This window comes from Lynx rufus, unplaced genomic scaffold (genome assembly GCF_022079265.1).
Source record: "Lynx rufus isolate CCGP_SWC_20201006 ecotype Redwood Valley unplaced genomic scaffold, mLynRuf1.p SCAF_1, whole genome shotgun sequence".
In the NCBI taxonomy this organism is placed as follows: domain Eukaryota; kingdom Metazoa; phylum Chordata; class Mammalia; order Carnivora; family Felidae; genus Lynx; species Lynx rufus.
This window is the reverse complement of record NW_025814823.1, coordinates 71660028-71687487: the sequence shown is the minus strand read 5'-3', so window position 1 is coordinate 71687487 and position 27460 is coordinate 71660028. Positions and strand designations below refer to the sequence as shown.

Below are 27460 nucleotides of genomic sequence, written 5' to 3'. Positions count from 1 at the left end.
TAGTAAGAAAGGAGGAGGGGGAAAAAAAAGAAAAAGAAGAAAAAAAAGAAAAGAACAGCTTGTGATCCAGCAGGAAACACTGAGTCTGGAACACAAGGACCACTACAAAGTTATGTTACAATAGCTAACTGCCACAACAGGGACTCGAAAGGTATCAGGAGAGTTCTGTAAGATAGAAGGGCTTTATGAACGGAGTATTTGATCTTGGTCACGCAGATTACAAAGATGTAAAGAGGAATAAAAGGGAGGATGAGAGGCATGTCAAATCCAGGGAGAGCAGGAATTCGATCAGGCTTCCACAAGAGGAGCAGGGGACTGGAGTATGATAGAGCTGAAGTAATGAGAGGTTTGCTAATTCCTTCCAGTTTCTTCACCCACTTCCATACTCGTCTATACCATTTCAGACAGCACAGTCCTCATCATACCATTCTGCTGCATAACAAACCTAGAAAGCCTGATTCTGATCTTGTTATTCAAGTCTTGTAGAGTGCTCATTTTTATAAAAATAATTCCAAAGTAGGGTACCTGGGTGCCTCAGTCGGTTGGACGCCTGACTTCAGCTTGGGTCATGATCTCACAGTACGTGGGTTCGAGTCCCGCATCAGGCTCTGTGCTGACAGCTCAAAGCCTAGAGCCTGCTTCAGATTCTGTGTCTCCTTCTCTCTCTGCCCCTCCCCAACTTGCACTCTGTCCATCTCTCTCTCTCTCAAAAATAAACATTACCAAAAAAATAAATAATTTTAAAAAATAATAATTCCAAAGTAAGCAAAGAATCAGAACCTCAGGCTCAAGTACCAAATCTACCTCTTACCTTGGGTAAGCTACTTCACCTATCAAATGTTTAGTTTCCTCATTTGTTAAGTGGTGATCACAGCAGGACCTATTTTGCATTACTGTCATGAGGTACAAATGAGGTAATGCTTAAGGCAATTCCAGGCACTCAGAAACATGCATCAGTGTTGTGCTCGTTATTATCCTCTCACATGAGAACCGATACACAGCAGAAGACAATGTGTAGTTAATCAACATCAGACATGGGAGCCCGAGCAGCTCAGTCCGTTAGGCATCTGACTCTTGATTTCAGCTCAGGTCACAATGTCACAGTTCGGGAGCTCGAGCCCCACACTGGGCTTGTGCTGCAGGTGTGGAGCCTGCTTGGGATTCTCTCTCTCTCCCGTCTCTTGCTGCCCCTCCCTCTCCCCCTCCCCAAAATAAACAAACTTAAAAAAAAAAACACATCAGAGGGCAGATGCACTGGATCTCAAGCCTCAGCACTGACCTCCCTCCCCAACTTCCAGTTTCATATCCTATAGGAATCCAGTTCCTCAAAAGTTTACACCTCTCTATCCAGAGAACATAGCCATCCTATTAGGCGGCGTTTAGCAAACTCAGCACACAAATCAGACCACCCCCTATTTTTGTATATCGAGTTTCTTTGGAATACAGCAGTGTTTACATTCAGTGTGTGTGCTCCAAGAGTCAATCAGTTGTAATAGAGACCATATGACCCACAAAAGTCTAAGCTATTTACACTCTAGCCCTTCCCTGAGAAAGGTTGTGGACATTCGCTATAAGGTTTTTAACAATGTTGATATTCTGAGCAAATTAGTCTACACCTATCAACATTTATTCTAAACCTACTGGTCATGTGGCAGCTAGATATCACACACAGGAAAAAATATGAGAGCAAACACTGTAACACTATGGTACCTGCTTTGGGGGAACTTTCAGTAACCAGTCACAGAATAAGAAAATTACAAAGAAAAGAGACTTAAAACTAAGAAATTGTGATCTAGAGAGAATGAATCATATATCTAAAGTTTAGTAAAATAGAAATTGTAATAGTAATATATGTTTAAAAATATGACAGCCTGCGGGTTTCACTGAAAATGTGATTTCCATTTTTTACACAGTAACAAGAGTCTTAGCAGAACAAAAGACTCCACAGACACAGACTCTATTTTCCTGTCTGTCCTACAGCTGGACCTGACAAACTGATTTCCAGACAAGGGGTTGGAAGTTAGAGTGATGCGCCCAATTCCAGCCTCGCTTACTTGAAAAGAATAATTACTTGGGCTTCCTTTCCTCCTTCTTCCTATGGGCTTCCTGATAAGGCAGGAACTCAGCTCTGGAAATGAAGGTGAAACAGAGCAACATGTTGGCAGGGGGGGAGGGAGGATCTCCTGGAATGACCACAGAACCACAGGACACAAACTTGCCCCATCAGCACAGACCAGCCAGCCAGTTAAATGAGAAGTAAATAATATTCTATCTTATTTATACTACTGTATTTAAGAATCTTTGTTAAGGCAGGTTACCCTGTACTCTCATGTATACATATGGGGAGAAGGGCATACTTTCCAATATGATTTCCTATTTCTGAGCCAACCAACTAGGCATTTCTCTATGCATCTCTTTATACTAGACGATGTTAGCAAACATGTGCAAAAATCTGAGCATTATCTGTTCCTCACTCAGAAAATACCAAGTGCCTAAAAACTTTATAAAAGCCAATTTTCAATCTATTCAAACTGCTTCAAAACATTTAGAGAAAGTTCCCAATTAAAATATTAATGGTATTCCTTTAGCTACATAAATTTCCAAGGAAGAAGTTATCACATACAGACAATGACCTAATAAGTATCTTTCATAGCACATGCCCCAAACAAATTATCTCAACCTTGCTCTGTGGGTAATGCAGTTATCCCAACCTTGCTCTGTGGGTAATGACTTAGCCAATATTCAACCACTCATGTGTTGAAGGGCTGTTGTAATTATGTGTATTTCTACGAGGAAAGTATTGGAAGGTGTAAGAAACTTCATCTGATGACACAAGTATACCTCACAAATCATTGCAAAAATGTGACATCTTCGTCTACTACAGGTGATATTCGGGTAGATGAAAATGAAGAGCAACTGAAAGCAACATGCTACGAGTGCTTAGAAAGCCAAACGCAGTAGGCAAGAATTTAAAATAAAAGACTCCTTGAAAGAGGTCAGGCTGTGAAAGGGAACTGAATCCCTTTGTTGCATGTTTTACAAACAGACAAAACTAAAGCGCTTTTGAAGAAGGAAAGGGAATGGCTTGCCAGAAGAGATTTCTATGCATAGGCAACAACAGATGTGGCATTCCAGGAAGAGAGAAGTATCTGTGACTTACGCAAATCGTCCTAGCTGGGAAAAGAAATAGAGAAAGACACAGAAGGACACAAAGATGGGTAATATAAGGGAGGAACAAAGAATTCTCATGTTGTTTTGGATACCACCAGGTATTTGTGTGGAGAGAACTGGAAGATGGGCACCGTGGCCAAAGAGCATGAGCAAAGGAGAGAGCTGTGTGCCTAAGAAGTCCAAGATGGGGGGGCTGTCCAGGTCTGACAGTCATGCAAACGTTTTACCTTTCTTTGAGAGCAACCAGAACAGTTGAAGCAGGGCAGGAACGACTACGTTTGAGCTCCAGGAACCATGCAGGCTGTTAGTGGATTGGGGTCTGGGGAAGGGTGAGGGTGTAAGTGGGAAAAACCATTAGCTGACAATTGCAGGAGACATGTTGAAAAATTGCAAGGCATCAGACCACAGCAAGAGTGTGGCCACTACAGACGGAGAAAAGCAGATGGACTGGAGAGACATTTAGCAGGCAGAGAGGGCATGAGGATTTAGTGGACATCAATGGGGGAGACAGGGGGACCTGGCTGGCTCAGTAAGTTAAGTGTTCAGTTGTAAGTTCAGGCCCCATGGTAAAGATTACTTAAAAGTAAAATCTTTAGGGGCACCTGGGTGGCTCAGTCGGTTAAGTGTCCAGCTCTGGATTTGGGCTCGTCATGATCTCACAGTTCATGGGTTTGAGCCCCACATTGGGTTCTGTGCTAATGGCGTGAAGCTTGCTTGGGATTCTCTCTCTCTCTCTTTCTCTGTCCCTCCCCTGCTTGAGCTCTCTAAATAAATAAACACTTTAATGAAAAAATTAAAATAAAAACTTAAAAAAAAAAGAATAGGGGAGAGGAGTCAATCACAACATGCACCCTTCTGGCTCTGTCATGCTACATGACTGAAGACCCCACTTACAGACAAGAAACAGGTTAAGAGGGAAACATGTGATTTACTTTGGGCAAGTTCAACTGGAGAGGCCTGGGAGAGTAGACTGATGGTATCCCTGTGGTTAGAGTTCAGAAGAACAGGTCCGTTAGAACGGAGCCACCCACAACACAGAACGCATGGGAGCAGATGCCCACATGAAGAAATCCAGAAACAGAAATGCAAGACAAAGCCAGCAGTATGTAGCTTGTCCCTATACAATAACTCAAGTTTGGAAGAAGAAAACATCCTAAAGGAGGGACTGGAAAGGATGAAAATACGAAGATCAGGGTGCAGCTGGAATTTCATTTCCAAAAAAAAAAAAAAAGTGTTCTTAGGTGTTATTTAGTATTTCAAAATGTTTCCATTTGTAAGCTTCTGGATAAATTGTAAATAATGTAGAATCTAGGAGCACCTGGATAGCTCAGTTGATTGAGTGTCTGACTCTTGATTTCGGCTAAGGTCATAATCTCTCAGTTCACACGATCAAGCCCCGTGTCAGGCTCTGCACTGACAGTGGGAAGCCTGCTCATGCTCTCAAGTCTCTCTCAAAATAAATATACATTTAAAAAAAAGTAATAAAGAAAGGCAATCTAACTTTCAGAATTTCTGTCCTTCCCTCCTCCCTCCAGTTAAATAAAAATAATAGTGTTTACTTACAAACTTCATATTTTGTATTTAACTTTACTGGCTCTCCTGTTACAACCTAGTGATAGTATAAATTTTCTTGTTCCTCTGTGAGGCTGAAGTCAAAACAGCATCAGACTGTCTTCAGGAAACTCGAACATAAAACTTCAGAAATAATGATCATCTGAACAAAAATAAGATTGTTTTCTGATAGTGATCAATTTGTGATTGAGGACATCAAAAAATTACAATGTATGCAGTTTCAGGGCGCCTGGGTGGCTGTTTGTTGAACACCTGACTCTCAATCTCAGTTCAGGTCATGATCTCAAGATTCATAGGTTCGAGCTCCAGGTCAGGCTCTGCGCTGGCAGCACAGAGCCTGCTTCGGATTCTGTCTCTGCCCCTATCTGCCTCAAAATAAACAAACTTAAAACTTTTTTTTAGTAAAATGTATGCAGTTTCGGGCACCTGAGTGTCTCAGTCAGTTACGTTTGCCTCTTGATTTTAGCATAGGTCATGATCTCACAGTTTGTGGGATCGAGTTCTACATTGGTCCCTGCATGCTGACAGTAGGGCCTGCCTGAGATTATCTCTCCCTGGGCCCCTCTACCCTACTCATGTGTGCTCTCTAAAAATAAAATAAATCTTTAAAAAAAATAAAAATAAAAATAAAGAGGTGCCTCGGTGGCTCAGTTGGTTAAACATCCAACTTCATTTGGCTCAGGACATGGTCTTGTAATTCATGAGTTCAAGCCCCACATCGAGCTCTGTTCTCTCAATTCACAGCCTGCTTCTGACCCCTCTGTCTTCCTCTCTCTCTCTCTCTCTGCCCCTCCCTCACTTGCACTCTCTTCCTCAAAAATAAACATTTAAAAAGTAAATAAATAAATAAAATGTATGCAATTTTACAGGATAAATGATATGCTGTATTTTTATTACAAATTCAAAGTTGTAAAAAGTGATTTTAGAGAAGTCAAAGGAATTATAAGCAAACATTAATTTACTTTGTGGATATCAAAGAACAGAGCCACTCAAGCACACAAATGAAGCACGGACTTTCCAAACTATTTCTACTTGAATAGTAAATAGAGCATGAAAACAGACTTTTATCTTGCTAAATGATGTTTCAGGAATAAAATTACTACACAAAAGCATTTTCTCCTTAAATGTTCTCTGAATGAAAGATTACATATTACTATGCAAAATCAAATCATTATGTTTTTCTTTCTGAAGGACTAGAAGATGAAACAATGGCTAATGGCAGACAACCAAAATCTAGGTGCCTCAACTGACTCCAAAGACTACTGTACATTCACTGATTCTAAAGCCAAATGGGGGAATAATCAAAGAACTATTTTCTTCCCTAAAAGCACAAAAGAACAGATAAATGGGACAAATCACTGGACTGTTCAAGAGATATCCTACACATCTGAAAGTTACCATTTTGTACATAGTTACTTTTTTTCCATGTCCCAGGAAAGACAATGCTGTTTAAAGCAATCGTTCAAACAAGAAGTCGGTAGCAGAGGTACTCTGAGACATAGTTTATAACTTCAACGATATTATTAATCACATACTCATAAAAATTATGGCTCTCAGTTTTAGACAGGGAATTGAAAATGACCTCTACCAAAGTTCACAAGGTCCCATCTGTATGGGAAATCACCACCAGGCCACAGAAGAGACGACCCCTAGGAGCGGCTTTCTCCTGACTACCTGCTGTTTCCAAAACACTGGCCAGACGTTAGCTGCACACACTGCCAGGATCAAACAGAGGCCAAAAGTCACCGCTTATTTCATGGGGACTCAGAAATTAACTTTAACCAAATTACATCTTTGCTCTCAAGATTTTTTTTTAACAAAAGCTCACAATCCGCTTAGGAAAAAAATTATTTGAACAACTAAGCAGTTATCCAACAAGACAGTAAATTGTCCTTCACAAAACAATTTCTTTAAGCCCTCTATCCTTTAGAATTTATCAGATAAATAATATATCATCACAAATGCATCTGTTTTTATTCCTTAAATAAAACTCCTCAGGTTTGGGAAGAGGGGACACATGCTCCTCTTCACCTATTTTTTAAACTTTTTATTTTGGAACAATTTCAGAATTATAAAAAAAACTCATAAAATAGTAGGAAGAATTATTGCATATCCTTTACCCCAAATATTTATTTATTCATTTATCATTTATTTATCATATTTTTTTCTCTTTACACACACACACACACACACACACACACACACACACACACACACAATTCTTCTTAAACATCTGGGGGTAAGCCAAAGACAGGATGTCTTTACCTCTCCACACTTCGGTGTATTTCCTAAAACCAAGGTAAGTCTCTCATGTAATCACAGTACAATGACCAGATCTGGAAATCAACATTGATAACAGTATCATCATCTAATCTACAAACCTTGTTCAAATTTCATCAACTGTCTCATTTATGACCTTTACGACAAAAGAAAAACATTTTTTTTTCTGGTCCAGGAACTTATCCTGCATTAGTTGCCACGTATCCTTGGTTTCCTTTGATCTAGATAAGTTGATCCACTTTTGTGTTTCTTGACCTTGACACTTTTGAAGAGTACAAGCCATTTATTTTGTACACTATCTTTCAATTTGGTTTGTCTGCTGTTTCCTCACGATTATATCCATGTTATACATTTTGGAGAAGGACATCACAGAAATGATGTGCTATTTTCAGTGCATCATACCTCAAGAGGCATGAGATGTTGATATGTCCCATTACCAGTGATGCAAACTGTGATCATTTGGGTAAATTGCTAGGTTTGTCTATTTTAAAGGTGTTATAGTTCCCATTGTAATTAATTAGCATCACCTGGGGATATACTATGAAACTATGCAAATACCTGTTTCTCATCATATTTTCACCCGCTTATCTTAGCATCTGTCATTGATGATTCTGACCCTAAACAATTTGGTGTTTACCCCATGGGGATTCTTCTATATTTATAAGTTAAAAATCTGCTGTAGAGAAGAGCTGTGCCTCTTGCCTCTTTTATCTTTCTTATCTATTTATATCAGTATGGACCCACAGGCTCTTGTCTTATTCCATGGGCTTTAATCCATCGCTAACATTATTTATTTTGTTGCTGAAGTTTTCCCAGATTGGCCAGTGGGAAACCCCATAGAGCTGGCTCCTGTGTCTTTTTGACATATCATCTTTGAGCACTTGATTACTTTCTTATACAAGATGTTTCAGGCTCATCTTACACTCTTCCGGAAATCAGCCGTTTTATCATGGAGTAGTGGTTCCATTTATGAGACAATGGTATTTAAAAAATAAGATCTGGGTTCCTGGTATGCTCATTGCTATGGGTGCCAATGTTTCCATGACCTCTCAGCAGGCCAGTGGTTCTCAGTTGAGGGTGATTTGCCCCCCTCCCTCATGACATATGGCAGTGTCTGGAAATACTGGGTTGTCACAACTGAGGAAATGCTACTGTCTTTTAGTGGGTAGAGGCCAACCAAGAGTGGTGATAAACATCCTACAATGCAAAGGATACCCTCCTGCACACACAATAAAAAAATGTCTACCCAAAAATGTCAATATTGCTAAAGAAACCCTGAGCTACAGAATTTGTGTATATACACACACATGTGCAGTAACACATTTATACAGTTATTTTTCAATATATGTTAAAAACCATGAGTTTCCACTGATACCTCCAATTTCAACTCAATACATAGGACTCATTTAGAATGGAAATCCTCATCCATTTCCCCATCTGTAACCTCTTTCTCTGACAAGAAGAAATGTCACTCATCTTATCCACAATCCATGTATTTATTTCCTTAATCCCAGAATATACATAAACTGGTTTCAGAACTGCTAACCCATGAACTAGGAAAAACAAACCTACTAACTACAGTTCGATGTTTGCTTCTACTGTTTTTAAGCCTGAGGATATGCAGTCAAAATATGCTTAAAAGTTATTTAAAGCTAGTGGGTTTTTTTTTTTATCTCTCTCTCCCCCTCCATCAGTATATTACTCATAAAATTCTGTCCACTGTTGGTATTCCATTTAGAGCTTTTCCCCCAGAATGTCAATAATTTTATTTGGAAATGTTAATGTCAGAATTCTAAAAGTATAATTGGAGAAGCCTCTCTCCTTTATCTCAGGTACTTCATTTCCCATCCCCCAATCATTTCTACCAGATGAGGATCTGGGAGGTACACCCTATAGGTCCACCATCTTATTAGCTCTGCTCTTGTGTATGTGTGTGTGTTTCCACAAATAAGCAGATACATGTATACATTCTTATTCCCCTTAATCATCCACCAATATCTAGTCTATTTTTCCTTTAATAAGAGAAATGCTGCTTTTTAGCTTAGTATATGGCCACCTTGGTATCAACCACATTGTCCATCTTCCTAGCAGATAGGTATGACCATGTGATTAAATGCCAATAGGATGGGAGCAGAAATAAAGGGTGCTTTCTAGGTTATGCCCTGAAAAAAAATGGGTGTGAACTCCCCTTGCCCCTGCCACCTTCCTGCTGAGGCTGGATGATGGGCATAAAAGCAGCCACTCTGGAGCCCCCAAATGAAAACCATCTGCTGTGAATCCAAGTCTCCCTACCAGCCCTTGACAATATTTCCTTTTGGGACTATGACATGGTAAATATATTAAATTTTATCTTTCACAGGTCACTGTATTTTTCATTCTCTTTGTTATAACTGCTTAGACTACAGCCTAACTATGAAGGTCCTTGGGTGGGAAGAGGACTGAGCATTCCAGCAAATGAAAACAACAGTGAAGCAGGAAGGAAGGAAAAAAAAAAAAAAAAAGAGCATGAGACAAAGTTGTGTAAATGACCAAAGAGTCACATGAGGGCAATGGGAAATATTAAAGGGTTTTAAGCAGGGTTGGGATTATACTTTAAATTTTATGCTGTTCAAACCAAAGAATGGATTGGTGCAGACAAAGAGTATTTACAGAGAACCTGTTCAGAAAGCTCTTACCTGAGCCATGACACACATAGCTGGAGTATGGGATAGCACAGCCAAAGAAAGGAAATAGAGGTTATTTAGATGAAGTTACAGATCAAGCCCCCTCAAAATGCCTCAGAAACCACTTTTCTGAGCCCAAGGGTTCACCTTCCTACCAGGTACTTCAAGGATTTTGCATCCATCACCAGAAGGCCTAGGTTCTCTGGCCATCCCTCATCCTTGGAACATCAGCTGACCTAACCACTCTCACTTCCCCAAAACACCTCTTCCAACTCTTTTCTAGGCCACTCCACAATGTTTTCTGAGACTGCCGCTTCATGATTACCACTCAGGTCTACTGAGGGTTCAGTATTTTCATGGAACATTCCATCTATCTCCTTGCCTCACTGAAAACCTCAGTGACCTCAAGGACCTCACTTCTCCAGCAACCTTCACATACTTCCTTGAGATCCACTGTCACTTCTAGAACATTACCTCTTCTAATCCTTGGAGAAACTTCTATTTCCTTGAGGCTTATTTTAGCTGGCCAAAAAAGTCTTCCCCAATTCTCTGTCATCTATCGACATCCCTTTTAACAACCCAATATTCGCTGCAGAATTTATGTCACCTGGAAGATGCAGAATTTATGTCACCTGGAAGGAAGAACCTTCCTTCCTTCCCCTAACTCATGTCACCATGAGTATGACCCAGGTAACATCCTCGCCACTCAGCTCTTTGGATCTCATTTCAAATTACCTATTCTTTCACTTTAGCCACCTAGTCCCAGAGTCAAACCCTAATCATCTAGTGTTCACTAAGTGCACCATATTCAAAATCACCAACTCAAAATAAATTGCTTTCCAACTGCAACCCCTATCTTTCCACCTCCTTTCCCAAGAGACTTGACTGGACCAATACTGAAACTTCCAATCTAGACTATGAGACATTCTGGAAGTCAGCTGCCCTTCACTCATGAAGAGTTAATGATACGAAATACAAAAAGAGCAAGATAATAAAGAGAAATAAATAAAAGCAACGTGTAAACTCTAAGTGGACCATAGGTGGTGTTAAAAAAAACAAACAAACAGATAAACAGATATAAAAAGACACTTAGTGAAACTAAGGAAACTTGAAATACGGACAGTATGTTGGGCGATATTATGAGATTCCTGTCAATTTTCCTTGGTGTAATACTGGTTTTGTGATTTTGTTGGAAAACGATCTTACTTTTAAGATCCATGCTGAAATATTTAGGAGTCATGTGTCATGACATCTGCAACTTTCTTTCAAATAGTTGAGGAAAAGAACAAGGAGAGAAGGGAGAGAGGAGAAGGAAGAAGAGCAAGGAGGAGGAGGAAGGAGAAAGCAAAGAAAGGTATAAATGGAGAGATAGAGGGAAAGATGTAGAAAAGCTTAACAATCTAAGTGAAGAGCATACAGGTGTGCAACGTACTATTCGTTCTTTTTCTCTAGGCTTGAAAATACCTAAAATAAAAGGCCTGGGGGCAATGTATCAATTGTATCAATATCAATATATATTGTATATGTTATATATAACATATATAGGTATGTATTATGAGAGAGAGAGAGAGGGAGAGAGAGATCTCAATCTGACGTGTATACATCCACATCTTTCTCTGTGCTCATCCAAACACAGTAAAGATACTTTAGGATGGGAAGGTGGCTTAACTGATGTGAGGCTGCACCACACACACTACTCTGCGAACCGCCTTTCTATTAACAATACACACAGACAGGCCAAGTATCGGCTGTGACGCAACTTATAGTGAAGACGCACAGTAATTCATCCGGTCGTTCATCCATTTGGTGGACATGATGGTTGATTACAATTTTGGCTACTTTAAATGCTGCTGTCACAAATGTCCTTGTAAATATCACCTCACAATTCGGTCTTTTAACTCTGAAGGATAGATTCCTGAAAATTGCACAGCTCAGTCAAAGAGTATGCACTTTTAACATCCAACACCAGATTATCTTCCCAAAAGACAACAGTCAGTCATATTCCAAACAGGCCTGAGTGCGCTCTCTCCTATATTTCACCTCCACAGTAAGTTATCAGTCTTTTTAAAAAAAAAATGCTGCCACTCTGGGGAGCTGTTTGAAGGAAACACAAAGTGAGGTACTCTCAACAGAGTCGCTTGTGAGAGTCACCTAAGGCAATGCTCACATTACTTCCAAAGAACCAAAAGCAAAGGTGGGAAAAGAAAAATGCCTCCCCCATCTGAATTCCCACCATAGTTTTTCACTCCAGTATTATGGCGTCTATAAATTTATGTCCTTTCTATATGTTTCATGCCAAGTTTACCAGAAACTCCTTGAAATAGGGCTACTGTCACTCATTCATTAATTCATTCAACAAATACTTATTACTCACTGACCATATCAAGCCCTAGTAATACACACGTGAACAAGATAAACACCATCACTGCCCACATACACCTAATATTCTTATGGGATAATCCAACATTTAGCAATTAGTCAGGCAACTAATATTTTAATTATAGTTACGGTAAATGCTTTGAAGAAGCAGAACAGTGTGCAATGAAAACAAGTAACCCAGCACACAGTACCAGGAATGACCCCAAATGGTTTTTCAATGTTATTTATCTATGGCTTCATCAATTTCCCATGTCACTGACTGACTGATAATGACTCATGGCATATGATCTTTAAATATGCGGTTTTACAACTGTAATGAGAGAAGGACAGAAGAAGATAGGAACTCAAGTTATTGAGCTGGTACTGTGCCAAGCCCTTTTGTGTACCTAACCTCAGTTCATCTTCGCTACTAATTTATAGAGCAGAGGCTACCGCTCCACTTTTTTTTTTTAATTTTTTTTTTTCAACGTTTTTATTTATTTTTGGGACAGAGACAGAGCATGAACGGGGGAGGGGCAGAGAGAGAGGGAGACACAGAATCGGAAACAGGCTCCAGGCTCCGAGCCATCAGCCCAGAGCCCGACGCGGGGCTCGAACTCACGGACCGTGAGATCGTGACCTGGCTGAAGTCGGACGCTTAACCGACTGCGCCACCCAGGCGCCCCTACCGCTCCACTTTTAAATGTAGAGTATGAGATGCAGGGAGACAAAGTAACTTGACAAAACTCACATAGTTACTAAAAGGTGTCATGACAGGATAGGAACCTAGGCCCCTCTGATTTCTATTTTATCAGAGTGAACCAAAGGCCTTTTCAAACTAGGCCTGGAAAATACATACAAAGTTAGGAGAATAACAGCAAGCCTACTACTCTGTATTTAAGTCACTTTAATTTAAAAATGTGGTAACTGGTGAACATTATATATATATATATATATATATATATATATACACACACACAAACAGACACACACACACACACACACATTAAGTAAAGTAAGTAAATTCAGTGGCAAACATTCATTTAAAATAAAAGATGAAAAGTGTACTCTATAACTATGTTAGAGTATTCCTTTCAGAATAGACAGAGGAGAATACAACGCTAGTATTTTGACCAAGTGCCCATATGCCATGGCACTACATTACATCAAAGCTTAATAGAGATGTGATTTGACAAAATATTCTTACACAAATGGACTATCTCAAATTCATGAATTTACCACTCAAGCTCATTAGAACAAAACCGAAATTAACCAATATCCAACAATTCAACAACCATAATAAAAATTACAAAGATACTGATGGGGGGAGGAATCTAGAAAGCTCTTACAAATACTTTGAAGGCCTCTGGGGATAATATTCCCAAGTACCTTGTTTATGTCTGCATGTGTGTGTAGTTAAACACACAGAGACCAACATACACCCAAATTAGATGTGTGTTCCAAACATGCACTGAAGTATTTCTGGGGGAATACTATTTCTAAGGAAAATAAACCCCTCCAAGCCTACTTAACCAATGTACAGAGAAAATATGTAGCTGCTGCTCATGATGGCTCATGATGGAACATGGCAGAGTTTAAAAACCAGTAAATACTCCACAATTAAGGCTAAAAAAGAACTAGAGAATGAGCTAGAAAGAACGTGAAGGGGATTTTTCAAATTTGTATACGCTTTGGATACTAAGGTTATGGATTTTATTTTTAGGTTCACTTGAGAACTGTTTTCCTTTCATTGACAGAGGTGAATCACTAGCACATGAGATTAGATACAATCACTAATTACTTGTTAGTCAACAAATGGGAAGAAAAGAGAGTGACAGTAAAAGGGAAGGGAGGGAAGAAGTTTCTCCAGGTATAACAAAAGAAAAGCCAGAAGAGAAAAGTGATTGAAAGTAATGATTATATGACTTAATTGCCATATATTAAAACAAGAAGAGGGGTGCCTAGGTGGCTCAGTTGGTTAAGCGTCTGACTTCGGCTCAGTCTCACGGCTAGTGAGTTCGAGCCCCGCATCAGGCTCCGTGCTGACAGCTCAGTGTCTGGAGCCTGCTTCGGATCCTGTGCTTCCCTCTCCCTTGACCCCTCCCCCACTCACAATCTCTCTCCCTCCCTCCCTCCCTCCCTCCCTCCCTCTCTCTCTCTCTCTCTCTCAAAAATAAACATTTAAAAAAATTTTTTAATGATCAGGGAAAGGAAAATATGTAAAAATGGAGTCACTAAATTGTCCTGAGTCACTACTGTGCAGTTGTACAAACTGTTCACTGCATATAGGCACTGGGTCAAGGATGCAGAGTAAGGGTTTAATATGCTCCATTGCTAAGCTGGGCTCTCTGTCTCAGGGCTGGACACGCCCAGAAAATGGAGCACTTTTCCTAATTCACACAAAGTTGTAGTCCACTTGCCAAGCCTTCTGACCTACAGGTCGTGCCCACTCAAAGGGAAGCCTTTTGAAATTACATAAAAGCTCTGTATGGACTTGGGAGGCGCTAAGTAATCATACTCCACCAACATTCTATCCCCTCAGCCTCTAATTCTAGCCTCCCAGCTCCACTGTTTTAGTTAAGCCACGAGAAAAGAACAAAACTATACAGCCAGTCCTTCCTATGGGAATGTTCATAGACCCACACTATTCACTCATAATTCAAAGTGAACTGTACTTTAAATTTGATGTTAAACTCCATTATTCTTAAGTTGATGATAATTTATGTCGGACTAAAATGAAATGATCTTTTCAATGCTAATAAAAAGTTGCTAATACAACTTACAACATAATTTACTCCTTAAGGGGAATTAGTATAACTTTGCTTTAATAATTTAAATAAAATGGCTGTGGGGTACCTGGTGGGCTCAGTCAGTGGAGCATGCAACTCTTGATCTCAGGGTTGTAAGTTTAAGCCCACACGTGTAAAAATTAGTTAAAAATAAAATCTTTAAAATAAACAAATCAATAAAATGGCTACTCCTGATTCAGTTACCACTCCACATTCTACAGGCCATAGGACTGCACTTTGTTAGACATTAGAACTGACGTCTATGTACATGAGGCGACACTGTTACATATGCTAGAAGACATTCCATAATTTGCTCTAATTTATAGACACAAAAGGCTATTCCCTCACTCTCAAATTAGTCAACCGTAGGTCACTATATTTTATAGCTCCATACATTCTTAAGCTTCATACTTCAAAACACCATCAATAACAATAAAAGACAATAAGTAGTTAATTTGCTGCACTGGCCTATAAAAGACTTTAGAAAAAAGAACCATTTCCCATACAATACATACCTATAAAATACTAAATATTTGTCTAGGAAAGGTTATGCACCGTAAGGCTAATTAAAGAATTTAAGGTATATATGTAAAGTATAGGGCTGCTAAGGAAAATTTTCTTATTTCTATTTAAATACATAGTAAGCACATTTTCTACTGAATTCTCTAGTTAGTACATCTTCAAGCTGTTTTCTAGAACAGGACACCATGTATAATACCAAGACCTCAAATATTTGTTTTTACCTCGAATAACATAATTATCCAGTGCATCTTCCATTCTCTTCAGTGCTTCAGTTCTATCAGAACCATATGTGATCAGCTAAAAGCAAATAAACAAAAAACAATTTACATAGATAGATACCAATCTATCTAAAAGTCAAACAATTCATCCTAATAAAAATCAAAATACTTTGTAACAGGTTTCCCAAAACATCCTCTGAAATTTCACAGTAGCTCAATTTCTAATATAAAGTATGTCAATTAAGATTTTTTTAACTCAATAAATATCAGAATCAAGATATTTCAGACTTTTCTCCTACATTCACTATCACAGAAAAAGAGCTATTTGAGATAAACAACAACGTAATAAAAATAACCATAAAAAGTTTAAAAGGAAAGATATCAAAATGTGAACATTTGGGATAGAATATAAACATCTGGAATAGTGAAGGATCAGGCAAGATTTTTCTCTCCCTACGAAAATGTCGTTTCCAAGCCTGATACCCTGCATAGCTAACTTTTACAAATAACATAGCATAGAAGCAAACTGTTCTTGTATTACAAAAACAGAAGGGTCTTACTGTTCTATATGATTTTGTGCCTATTTATAAGAATCTTAAACAAATTAGCAATTAAATACAAGCAATAAATAATATTTTATTGCTAATTTGCTTGTTAAAATAAGACTTTACCTACTCATAAAATATTTTTCTATTACATTCGTCAGTCTATAGTTTACAATTACTTTGGTACATTTCATCAGCTCCTCAGTATCAAGCCAGGTTGAAAATTTATTTGCAGGCCACTTTTCTGAACAGAAATGTATTCATCAAAAAATGGAACCACATATATCAAAATCAATCTATAATTTTTTTGTTTTTTTATTTTTAAATTAAATAGCACTTTTCTAACAAATGAAATACCTAAAGTTCACTTTAATAATGTTATTATAAAAACTTAAGTGAAAAAAAAATAAAAAAATAGTTTGCTACAAATACATAAAAAGTACTTGGGGGAGAAAACCATCTGACAAAGGGTTTTTAGTAAAAAAAAAAAAAAAAAGTAATAATAAAATCGTTCTTCGGGATAGGGAAAACAGGATTTTCTAAATGAAATCCCCAGGTTTTATTGGTTTTTTTTTTGTTTTTTGGGTTTTTTTTAGCGTTTATTTTTTGAGAGATAACAAACACAAGCAGGGGTGAGGCAGAGAGAAAAGGGAACAGAGGATCCAAAACGGGATCTGTGCTGACAGCAGAGAGCCCAATGCAGGGCTTGAACTAACGAACCAAGAGATCATGACCTGAGCCGAAGTTGGATGCTTGACCAACTGAGCCACCCAGGCGCCCCATGAAATCCCCAGTTTCAACTACTGCAGTCAGAATCCTACATTTTATGAGATCTTAAGATTCTAATGATTTTGAAAGACCTAAAGACTTGAGTAGCATTGTTAATTTATTCTGGGAAGTCAAATTTCAAAAGACAGGTGGGCAAAAAGACATCTTGTACTCTAACATAAAACTTAATTATGTGCAATCACCACAATTAGTGATTCATAAAAATGGAAAAGAAATGGTAAAAAAGTATGCCAAAAAACATGACCTATCAGTTCAACTCCTTGACATGGCAAGCCATCCATACTTCCACCTCAGGTAATTTCTAGGGATGACCAAATAACGTAATTCATGCTCACTGTATCGGCTGCATTGGAGCCACTGGTTAGATAACTTTATTATTGTTGGGGGAGGGGATCATCATTTGATTTGACTGGGGACGAGCAAATGACTGACTTGATTGGGGAGTATTACAAAGTAACATGCTGTTGAAATTTCTCAAGAGAAAGAAAATCTGCTCTGCTTTCACTTTTCCATCAATGCATAATTACTTGTTTAATTACACAGCACATGATTCAGAGAAAGGATCAATTTAAGATTTTTTAACTTTAATACTTCCACTGTCTTTCAGGAGAAAAATGTACAAAGCCATTAGGAAATCGAACTAACTTTTGAAATCATTGGATCATAATAAATGCTAATGTCACTTCCTGGTTGGATGCCGCTGTCAACCCGGACCTGGGAGAAAGAAAGAAATGAAAGTAACTTCATATTGTGCAGATATTTTTCTAACAACAAATTTAATTTCCAAGGAGCAGATGGATAATTTAATCTCAAGTAACATTTCAACTTCTGGAAAACAGAAAAACAATCTAAACCATATAGAGACCAAATTATCTTGATCTGTTATACCATGTAGTATAACGCATTTTTTTGTTCTCACTCTAAACAAAGGAACGAAGAAACTGCAAAAAATAACAACAATAAAACTTTATACATCACTATCCTGGGATGCATTTGTAGCTATTTGATGGTGTCTTCCAACTGAAGCATGGCATGAATGATGCCCCTTCTAGGCACACTCCCCACTGTACCCTTCTGAGAGCTTCAGGGAGGACCCCAGTCAAGCCATGCAGCAGGACTCGGGAGTTCTGCTCATCAGCTCTACAAGAACGCTGGTCCTGTGACTTTCATGTCTGTAACACTTTCCTTTTTTGCCTTACCCTCTCAACTGTACATTTTTTCTCTGTTACTGTTAGTCCCCTGAGACTTTAATGTTTACACAGCTTTTCTCATAGCTTTGCTTTGTAAGGACACAGCCCCAATTAGAGTTCTGATTTTGCAATTTTCATGGGGGAAAAAAAATAGCCCAAGTTCAAAATATTCTTTTGAAGAGCCTGATTGCTGTTAACCAGCCAACAAGTTAGTTAGTACATCGCTGATTCTTGTTTTCATCTCCCAGTTTGATACCAGCAGTAAGGCACAGAGGTTAGCCATGTAAAACTTTTAAAATGAGCAGTTGCTGAGGACGAAATATTTATTAAATTATTGTGCCTAAGTTTTGGAATCTGAGGTATTTAAAAGCTAATCAAAATACTTAAGACTGTCAAGCATGTCCTAGGGGTCTTGAAGATAGAGGAATTTAATCGAAGCTGCCAGAACAGCAGGACTTTGATGCCCAACATCGTAAAGGGGTGGGAAGAGAAGAGCGGAAGCTCACATAGCTCTTCACCTGTGGGAAGAAGCCTTCCTAATAAACAGCAGCTCATCTGTCTGCAGCAAGGCAGAAAAAGGTCAACACAGCGGCTGTTAGGCCTTTAATATTTTAATTTAGGCAATTATCAAGGGACCACATGTAGAACCTCTTGTCTAGGATATCCACATGAGGGTATGATGATGGCTTTATTATACAGTGACATCAAAAGATAAAGCATAGTTTCAATCTTTAAAAAAATCACACTACTATTATTCTCTTCGTAAGGTTTTAGAAGGTAACACTATAACAAACTCAGAGTGCTTTTATCTCTGCATTTGCAAACACGAAAGTATGGTTATTTGTATTTACATTCACATTCATATATGAAAATCTCAATTTTAAATGACAGTCACTCAGCACACTTAAAAATATCCTGGCTTTCTATTTTCTGAAAACATACTTCAGTGCTATGAAATACACAGTGTTGATAAAAACTAGAAAAGAATTAATGGGGCAGCTGTGAAAGCAATAAAATCATAATCTACCCTCTCCCCACATTTACAGAGCCCCCAAATGGCAGCTGGCATCCAACTTACATAGCAGAAAAGAGCATTCTGAACTTGCATTTTCTTAATTTTAGTAGCAAAAAGTTAAAGAGCTCATTTTATCACCATGTATTATTTAAAACCAGAGCACGCTTGCTAAAGCTGTGTTTCCAATTGAGATTGGTGAAAATTCTAAGATCTTTGGCTTTAAATATATCCTCCTATTTGCTATGTAAACTGCTACAAACCTAGCGCAGAACTTTAATGTTCAACCCACTGGTAAAATAACATAGACAATAAAGATTATTTGTTACACTCTTCTCTGGTTCATAATTTAAAATTTTAGTCACTTTGAACAACACCATCCTGAAAGTTAAGTTACCTAGGGCTCTTAGGTATAACTATTTCATTTACTAAAATTATGATCACAGAAGGTATGTCATTTTAATTTAAAAATACATAGGGTAAAATCAAGAGGTATTATACATAATCAACACACATCTCTAATCAAACACATGTCTCATTAGCAAATCAACATTTCCAATTTAAAACTGTAACAAAGCATGAAGACTCTGACTTATAATTTCCTGCTTATGTAGTTTTCAAATAATCATCAGCTTTTTTTATTTCTAACAATGAATTCAAAGTCAAATTAAGTTGCTATTCCCCGATGGAAACAAAGGCTACACACAAAAACATATATATATCTTAGCTTTTGCACACAAAGCTTTAAGAATAAGTCAAATGGAATTGTAACCAAATTTCTGAGAACAAAATTACAGAAACTACCAAATTTATAAAATGTGGTGATCAAAGACACACACAAAAAATCTTCATCAAAGCCAGAATGAGTAAACTGTAGGCTTAAAAAAGCAAGTGAAAACTACAAACTGTAAGTTAACGTTCAAGTATGTATTCCTGTGACCAAAAAAAAAAAAAAAGGGTAATAACCAAAAAGTTTCCTAAATTAAAACCAACTGATCTAGTTAAAGAGGCAAGGAGGAAACACCAACACCCAGGCACCTGTGTATTGAGGGTCTCAAGCCATTGCTCAGAAAACATCTAGCGTAATTTAAATGTCTTTCTTCTGTATCAACGGTGGACCGTGTGAAACTACCAGCCGTCTCCCACCCTTCATGCTCCATTCACCTCTCCCCCTCAGTCCAACTCCCAGCCCGCCATGTCTACCTGACAAGTGACAGCCCAATCTGATTAAATGCTTCCAAGGGAGGGGACTCGTGGGCCTCCATGACAGGCCAAAAGTGATCACCATGGAGATACATAATTACAGCTGTCAACGCATCTACTGTCCTGCTGACATCAATTTGATTGCTCCCAGCAATAATGATAGACAAAGCTTGGTGTGCACTCTCCCGCACCCAATCACTTTATCTATTCCTTGGTCCATTTAGCTGACATGCAACATTCACACAAGCAAATAACAGCAGTAAGCAGAACATTTAAGGCATTTTAATTGTTTTTTCTTTCTATGGATGGCTCACAACCGCAAATGTTATTACATAAAACTCCTGCTGCAGCATTAATTGAAGAAAGATTTGGTGGGACAAAGACTGTAGGGGGTATAGTTTGTCCATTATCACTTGTACTTTCAACAGGTCTCACGTTTGAAAATTGCAAATTGCAAAAACTTGCGAGGGCAAAATGTTTGACATCCTGTTAGCTATTACAACATGGTGAAAACTTCTAACAACTAAAGTAATCATTATGAATTCTTATTTAATACTTTTTTGTTTGATTAAAAAAATGTTTAGATATGTCCCTATGATACTGGTTTTCTCATCTGCTATTTAACGTCACATAATGCCTGTTAAATCTTTACAATTTTTTTTCTGCCTTCAGGCTTTGAACACAGCATGGAGTCTCCCAGCCTAGAAAGGGTCAAGTCTCTTCAGAACGCATATGGGCAAAAACAATTTAAAAAGTGAAATAAATCATATATCCAATAACATCTTCGAATTTAGAATCCTTCCTGTAATCTTTCACCATCTTCATGTCAGTAATCAGACTGAATAATCATATTCACAGATGGTACCGCCTTGTCATCCACTAGTTAACATAATGGTATGTGTGTGTGTGTATATATATATATGTGTGTGTATATATATGTATATATACATATATATATACATGTATATATACATATATATACACACATGTGTATATATACATGTATATATACATATATATACACACACATATATATATATACACACACATATACACACACACACACACACACATATATATATATATATACACACACACACACATACATACACACACACACACACATTACCTTGATTAAGAAAAAGGGCATGCCCTTGTTCTTTATATGCAACAAAAACTATTTAAAGAACACTTATTAAATATAGAAGAACTATGAATTAAGTGGACAGTGATCACTTTTCTTTAACTGGTAGAAATATGTACTTCTTAAAGTACGTGACACTTAATAGAATGAGGCACACTTTGTTTTCCTTAATCCATTTCAATTAAGAGGCTGAATTTCGTGACATCTGACTATACAGGGAAGCTAGGTTAGATTTATTAAAAATATTAAAGTAATACAGAAAAGTCATTTCCCATTCTTAGGATCCTGTGATCTTTTTCATTACCATTTTCAAAAGAATTGGGAACACTGTAAACTATCATTTATTCAGAAGTCAGATGTCTCTAGACTTCCCTGTGAAGGGAATTCTGACTTCCTTACACATCACCAAGTACAAAATATTTTTTTTAAAAAATAACAAAAAACTGTGATTTATCCACAAATTTCACTTGTCCTTCTATTTACACCCTTTGGTGTTGACATGCTTTAACATAAAAGTATGACATAAATCAAGATTTTAACCCCTCACTTGGCATTGCAGCTTAATGACTTACACCAGGTAGATGTATTGGTTCTTGGTACTGAGACAATCTCCCAACGGACGGTAAACCAAAAGACTTGTAGGGGTCCTGAAAGTTCAAAGGAAAGGAAGCACAGTCTTTGAAATATAAATCAGCAAAGTAAGGTTAAATATTTATACAATGAAGAAGCATTTATGGATCTATTTTCAACACACAGTATTTACCAAATCACGATTTCCTAAGATCACTGTCTTATACTCACTCTAGATTACTTAGAGAAGTATTTAAAAATTAAACTGAAATGTAAGCAGAATTGAGCCTGACCTTAGTCATACTTTATTGAAATTGGTAAAATTCCAACATTTTATAAATTGTCTTCAAATGCCTTGGGCAAAAATAAAATAACCTAGGCGTTACATCAAAACATCCCCAAGTTCAGAACAGCAACTGTAGTGCACTAAAGATAACTGTTTTTCTTGCTCTCAAAACAGTTCACATACGGCAAAATTGGAGAATTTTGGTTCTTCAAGTAAAGACCTGAAAAAAAACTTTGCATGTGCTATTATTAGATATGTGCCCCACTTGTAAATATCTTAGATCATCAGAATAAAAATTAAATGAGTTCAGTGTCATAAGAATACCATTTAAAATATGATAAAAAGCAAGAATAATAACCCGGGCAAGTATATTCTCAAGATCCTTGAAAAACATTTCAAAACAACTTCAAGTATTCTTAAACACAGGTACCATTAATTAATTTTTTTAAAGGACTTTGAATTCTAAAAGCAAAAGATAGTATTAAATGCTTCCTTGAATTGTTTCACTCATTGAAAAAAGCATTTTCAGATGTTGATTGCTTTATTATCTGATTAATATAGTTATAAGATAATACAAAAGTTTTGGACTGAAAGCTTAGGAGTAAATTCCATAATTAAAATTATGAATGAAAGCTTTGCAATTTAAATTTCAATCACTACTTTCATGTAATCATAAGGTTTATCAGAAAATAAACTTGCAAAAAAAATTAAGTTAATATTAACAACTAATGTGTATGCAGGGTAGGCTCTTAAAAACAAAAAGCAAAAGACAAACAACAACAGAGAAATAAATGATTCTGTTCGTTTCAAATGTGATCTGAAAACAAACAAAATAAAAACCCTGGTCCATGCAAACATACTGAATATTTAACAAAAGCAAGAATATTTAACGAATGCTTTGTTGCCCCTTAAACTGATTGGTGGCTATCTTGCCTGTGCACAGAAATACACAGAACTTAAACAAACTCAGTCTTTTAAAACTATTCTGCATTGCGTCAAAACTGCCCCCTCTTTTGCCTGGTTTGATTCTCTACTACATAAGCAAACACATCACATGGGTTATGAAGCCCTAACTTGCTCTTGCAAGTTTAGTTTTCCCTGGTCCCATGTCTCGGGACACAACCACCATGCTTCCTGTGAACATCATTCATTTTACCTCAGCATACACCCGACATTCAACTGCCCAGCCGTTGATGGGAATATCAGCTTGTTTGTGCCTGAGAGGGTAACCCTTGGCAACACGGATCATTTCTTGGACTAGGTCCAGGCCAGTAATGCATTCTGTGACAGGATGCTCCACCTGCAAGGCCAATATCTGCCAGTCAATAGGTGTAGGAAAAGGGGAATAAACAGAATAGGCAAGAACAATTTCAGCAGTTCCTAGACAAAATGGGGTTAATTATACACAACATGTAATCATTTTTAACTAAAAAACCAGGAGAATAAAATTAAACAAGCACAATCTAATACAAAGCATGATTTAAAAAAAGAAAAAAACCCAATGCCTAAAAAGTATTTGTAAACTATCTGTATTACTTGTCTCAGTTTTTAATTAGATGTTGTCCAGCAATGCTTCCCACTTTCAATTCTGAAACTAATTCTTATCTGAAAATTACATATTTAGCTGCAATCCTCAGTATGGCTGGTAATCAACTATTCTGCTACACTTAGCATGGCATCCACAGAGGCAGCTTATGATTTTCCAAAGCACTAAGCTAGCCTGGTCTCACTCACTCTCATGCTTTCACTAACCTGTCCTGACAAGCAACCAGATTAGCGTACTCTTACATCAATGCAGTGTAGCAGAAAGGAGCAGATGGATCCTGCAGGTTGTTTTCCCTTCAGACTTACATGGGGAGTGCTTAGCATGCACAATAGCAAAACTGAGCCAGTGAAATCACTCTGCTTTCTCAGCAAATTGCCGATAACTACTTTGGATGATGCTGTCATGGGGATCCCTGGCCTTCCACACTCACACATGGGATACACATGTACAAAAACATGCACTGACATAGAGGGATGCTAACAGGGATACACATCATTATGAATTTGCTTGATTGCTCGCAAGTTCCTAAATTTAACGAAGCTACAAAAAAGCCACTTATGGCACTGATAAGGAGCAAATGATAGGTCTCTCATCAAAAACCTTGAAGAAGTTTTAAAAATTTAAAACTTTAGCCACATCTGTTACTTTAAATACCAATTTCTTTTCTCATAAAAACTAAAGCATGTTCCAAATGCACCTCTTAATAGTTTCTTTATCATGACATGTCCAATTTCATAAACTCTGACACGGGAAAAGGTCAATGAACAAACGAATTGTCTTCCCATCTTCAACTACACTAATTGAAGGACAGGACTTAGTCATTATAATAATCTCGAAGCTTATCATAAGCAGACAATGCCATGGTCTTAAAAAAAAAAAGAAAAAAGCTTTGTAAAAATAAACAGATGGCATCCATAATTAGCTCTGTGTGTGTTATGAGTTTGTTTACAGTTTCAACAACATTTTAAGACATTTTGACATAATTTTAATGACAAATCATCACTAAAATAAGCATCTACCCTTTGCAAAATGAACGTGACACTAAATAAAGATCTTATTAGATAGTTCAAAAATTAAATTTTTCAAAGCAAATTATGGTTTTTTGAGAAACAAGATTCTATATGATAAATATAACAAGAAAGGAACAGTGTAAAGCCCCTCTATCACTGCTAGAAACAAATCTGAATGGGAAGGCATCTTATCACTCTATTCAAAGTGAGCCTACTATGTGCCAAGGGCTTTATGTCAATACTATTCATACACCTCCATAGGTGAGAAAACAATTTTAAAAGTGAATGACTTAATTTCTTCCTCTGGCTAGTGCCCAGAAAATATACTAGGCAAATCAATATATATTGAATGAATAAGTGAGCAGCAAATCCAGAGACACATCTACAGCAAATGGTAGAGGCAGCACTGGCATTCAGGTCACTCCAGAGATGGTATGACGTTCCTATTCTCCTCATATAAAAATGCATATAAAAACATGTAGTAAACTGGGGCGCTTGGCTGGCTCAGTCAGGGGAGCATGTGACTCTTAATCTCAGGGTCGTGAGTTCAAGCCCCACATTGGGTGTAGAGATTACTTAAAAAAAAAAACTTAAAAAAATGTAGTAAACATAAACAGCTGCATAATTAGGTGCTGTTCTCTTCTATAAAACACAGTATTATTAAAGTTTAAAGACCCAAATTCATTATAAGGCTCTGTTTACCTTAGAAGATTTTCTGTAACTGTCTAAGAGAAAAGTATGTAAGACCCATATTAAACGAAATCCAAAAATGGACCCACTTGACACTAACTTAGAATTATAGAACAGAAACAACACATTTTTCAATCTCAGTGAGCTACAATCATATCAAAATAAAATAATTAAGTAGGTAACTAGAATAACAACTAGCTGCTAAAGGCAAAATCATTACGTGCAGAACTTAAAAAACGTACCCACTTAGGTTCAAGTATTGTTAAAGAAATATTCCTAAATACATTTGAATATAACTCTGAAGTTATTCAACTGGATGTGTGAAACATTTCCGTTAGAGCCTGCCTTAGTATCACCAGGAATCTTGTAGGCATAACATTGCTTAAATAACCATGTATAGCCCCATTTCTGAGAACTTGGAAACAGGTTCCCCTCTGCAAGTCAAACTCCATACTTAAGAGATCAGAACAGAGATATACAAAGAGACAAAACAGTTCCCAGGCCAAAATATAATTCAATAGAAGTTTTAAAAATATGTTTTAAAAGGGGGGAAAAAAGGGCAGGGAGCGAGGATCAATGGAAAGTGAAGGCAGCTAACTGGAATGAAAGGTTATTCAAAGAGAGACTCAAAGACTGGTGTCTGGTAGGCCAACAATTTTGTCTTGTCCCACCAGAAGAAAAATCTACATAAGTTTAATGCCGATAAACATATATTCAGAGGACTATTATGTGGAAGGGGGGAAAAAACCCACAAGGTTTCTATGTCACTTCTATTCAGAAAACAGTGATTTCACCTAAGTTAAATATGTTCTTCTTCTTTTTTTTTTTTTTAAGACTCCTCAGACTCATTAATCTGTCAATATGCTTTGGGATTCTCAAGAGGAGGGTATTATACAGCACTTATTCACCCACACACCTGCTTTTGGACGATATCCTATGGGTTGAGAAGTCCATGGAACACACTTTTAGAAACCATGCCTTAAATATTCAAAATACAAAAATGAATTCCCTTATTGTGACAAATAAATTTTCGAGAACCTGGCTTCACACATAATTTTTCTACCCAGTAGAAAGGGTGCTAGTTCCAAGAAGTATATGAATAAGGATACACTAAATAGTATGATTCTGCATTTGAAGATTAATACACTGACATTCTAGTATATAAATCTCATGGTTTAGTCAACAAAAGACCTAAACTACCCCCACCACAAAAAAATTACACATTAGTAAAAAAAAAAAAAAAAAAAAAAGCCCCAAACAAGTCAGAATTTCTGAATCCTTGAAGACAAATTTGTGATTGGGATTAGTGAGAGAATGTGCACTCTGCAGGGTCTGTTAGTAGCTGATAAATCAGTTTGTACTGGCAATGCCCCTATCTCTCCATGAATGTTTTGTTCAAATAGGTGCAAACAGCTACAATCATGAAATGTCATACTATGGAACACACAATCGTGCTAGAGTGAGTCTATATAGTTCTATATGCCTACACCAGATGATTGCAAACATCCAGCTTTTTATAAATCCATTTGCTATTTTCATTTAGTTTTGTCTTCTTGATCACCAGCAAGCTGTCACTAATATCCGTGTTTGTGTATAGACCTCTTGCCACTCTGTTTTCAAATGTATTTGTTCCTTTAAATGTATTTCCCCCCAAAAAATAAATAACTGAGCTTATCAAATCCAACAGTGAGATAAATCTGATTTTGCTTCACCTCTGAGTTCTTAATGCATCAAACTTCAACACTAACGAACTTAGAAAAACAAGTCTTTCCAGCATTGGGTCTGCCATCGCAATCTTTAACCTCATTTCTCATTAAATACAAACAGTGAAGTATCTAAAACTAGTGAGTGAAAGTATCATGAAACATTTCCAGTACTGAAGTAACTCCCAATAAAATACCT

At 37.3% G+C, this 27460-nt stretch overlaps 1 protein-coding gene across 4 annotated transcripts in view; it reads right to left on the bottom strand.

Moving 5' to 3' along the window:
• Nucleotides 1–27460, bottom strand: part of PCCA (propionyl-CoA carboxylase subunit alpha) — a 414072-nt gene that overhangs the window by 197818 nt on the left and 188794 nt on the right. For all 4 annotated transcript variants that reach the window (XM_047081502.1, XM_047081516.1, XM_047081510.1 and 1 more), the window contains 4 exons: nucleotides 23469–23612; nucleotides 22029–22103; nucleotides 17553–17621; nucleotides 15577–15652 (listed from right to left, as the gene is read on the bottom strand). In XM_047081502.1, the coding sequence (XP_046937458.1) occupies nucleotides 15577–15652; nucleotides 17553–17621; nucleotides 22029–22103; nucleotides 23469–23612 (364 nt within the window). The remainder of the gene's footprint in view (nucleotides 1–15576; nucleotides 15653–17552; nucleotides 17622–22028; nucleotides 22104–23468; nucleotides 23613–27460) is intronic.